This window comes from Priapulus caudatus, unplaced genomic scaffold, assembly GCF_000485595.1.
Source record: "Priapulus caudatus unplaced genomic scaffold, Priapulus_caudatus-5.0.1 Scaffold2744, whole genome shotgun sequence".
In the NCBI taxonomy this organism is placed as follows: domain Eukaryota; kingdom Metazoa; phylum Priapulida; class Priapulimorpha; order Priapulimorphida; family Priapulidae; genus Priapulus; species Priapulus caudatus.
This window is the reverse complement of record NW_014579805.1, coordinates 46,844-47,312: the sequence shown is the minus strand read 5'-3', so window position 1 is coordinate 47,312 and position 469 is coordinate 46,844. Positions and strand designations below refer to the sequence as shown.

Here is a 469-nt window from a genome sequence, read left to right as displayed (position 1 = left end):
CATAAAAGCGATGAGAGACAATCTCCTTATTTGTGTACAGTCCTATATAATTGTATCCCATTTCATCCGCGCAGCGCAAATGACGAAAGGAAATGCGACGAAAACCAACGATAGCGTTTGGAAATAAATTCTAATATCGAGCAATCAGCAACAAATTATTGCACATTTCAGAAATTTCAGAAAAATGTTAGAAAGCCGAGGTCCCGCGGACAGGGCAACAAACGAGCCGGCATACAGATTTAGCTAATTTTTTACAAGCGATTACATATTTCCGCTATAATTGCTGTTACTGTTGCTGCTGCTGTTGTTGTTGTTGCTGCTGGTGCTGTTGCTGCTGCTGTTGTTGTTGTTGTTGTTGTTGCTGCTACCTATGCTGCTGCTGCTGCTGCTGCTGCTGCTGCTGCTGCTGGTGGCGGTGGTGGTGGTGGTGGTGGTGGTGGTGGTGGTGGTGCTGCTCTCTCTCTCTCTC

General features: G+C 46.1%; 1 protein-coding gene across 1 annotated transcript in view; it reads right to left on the bottom strand.

Annotated features, from left to right (window-relative positions):
• Positions 1–261: 261 nt before the first annotated feature.
• LOC106819013 (putative uncharacterized protein DDB_G0283527) overlaps positions 262–469 on the bottom strand; it is a 47,041-nt gene continuing 46,833 nt past the window's right edge. Inside the window, exon 2 of the mRNA XM_014823672.1 lies at positions 262–462. Coding sequence (XP_014679158.1) covers positions 262–462 — 201 coding nt within the window. The remainder of the gene's footprint in view (positions 463–469) is intronic.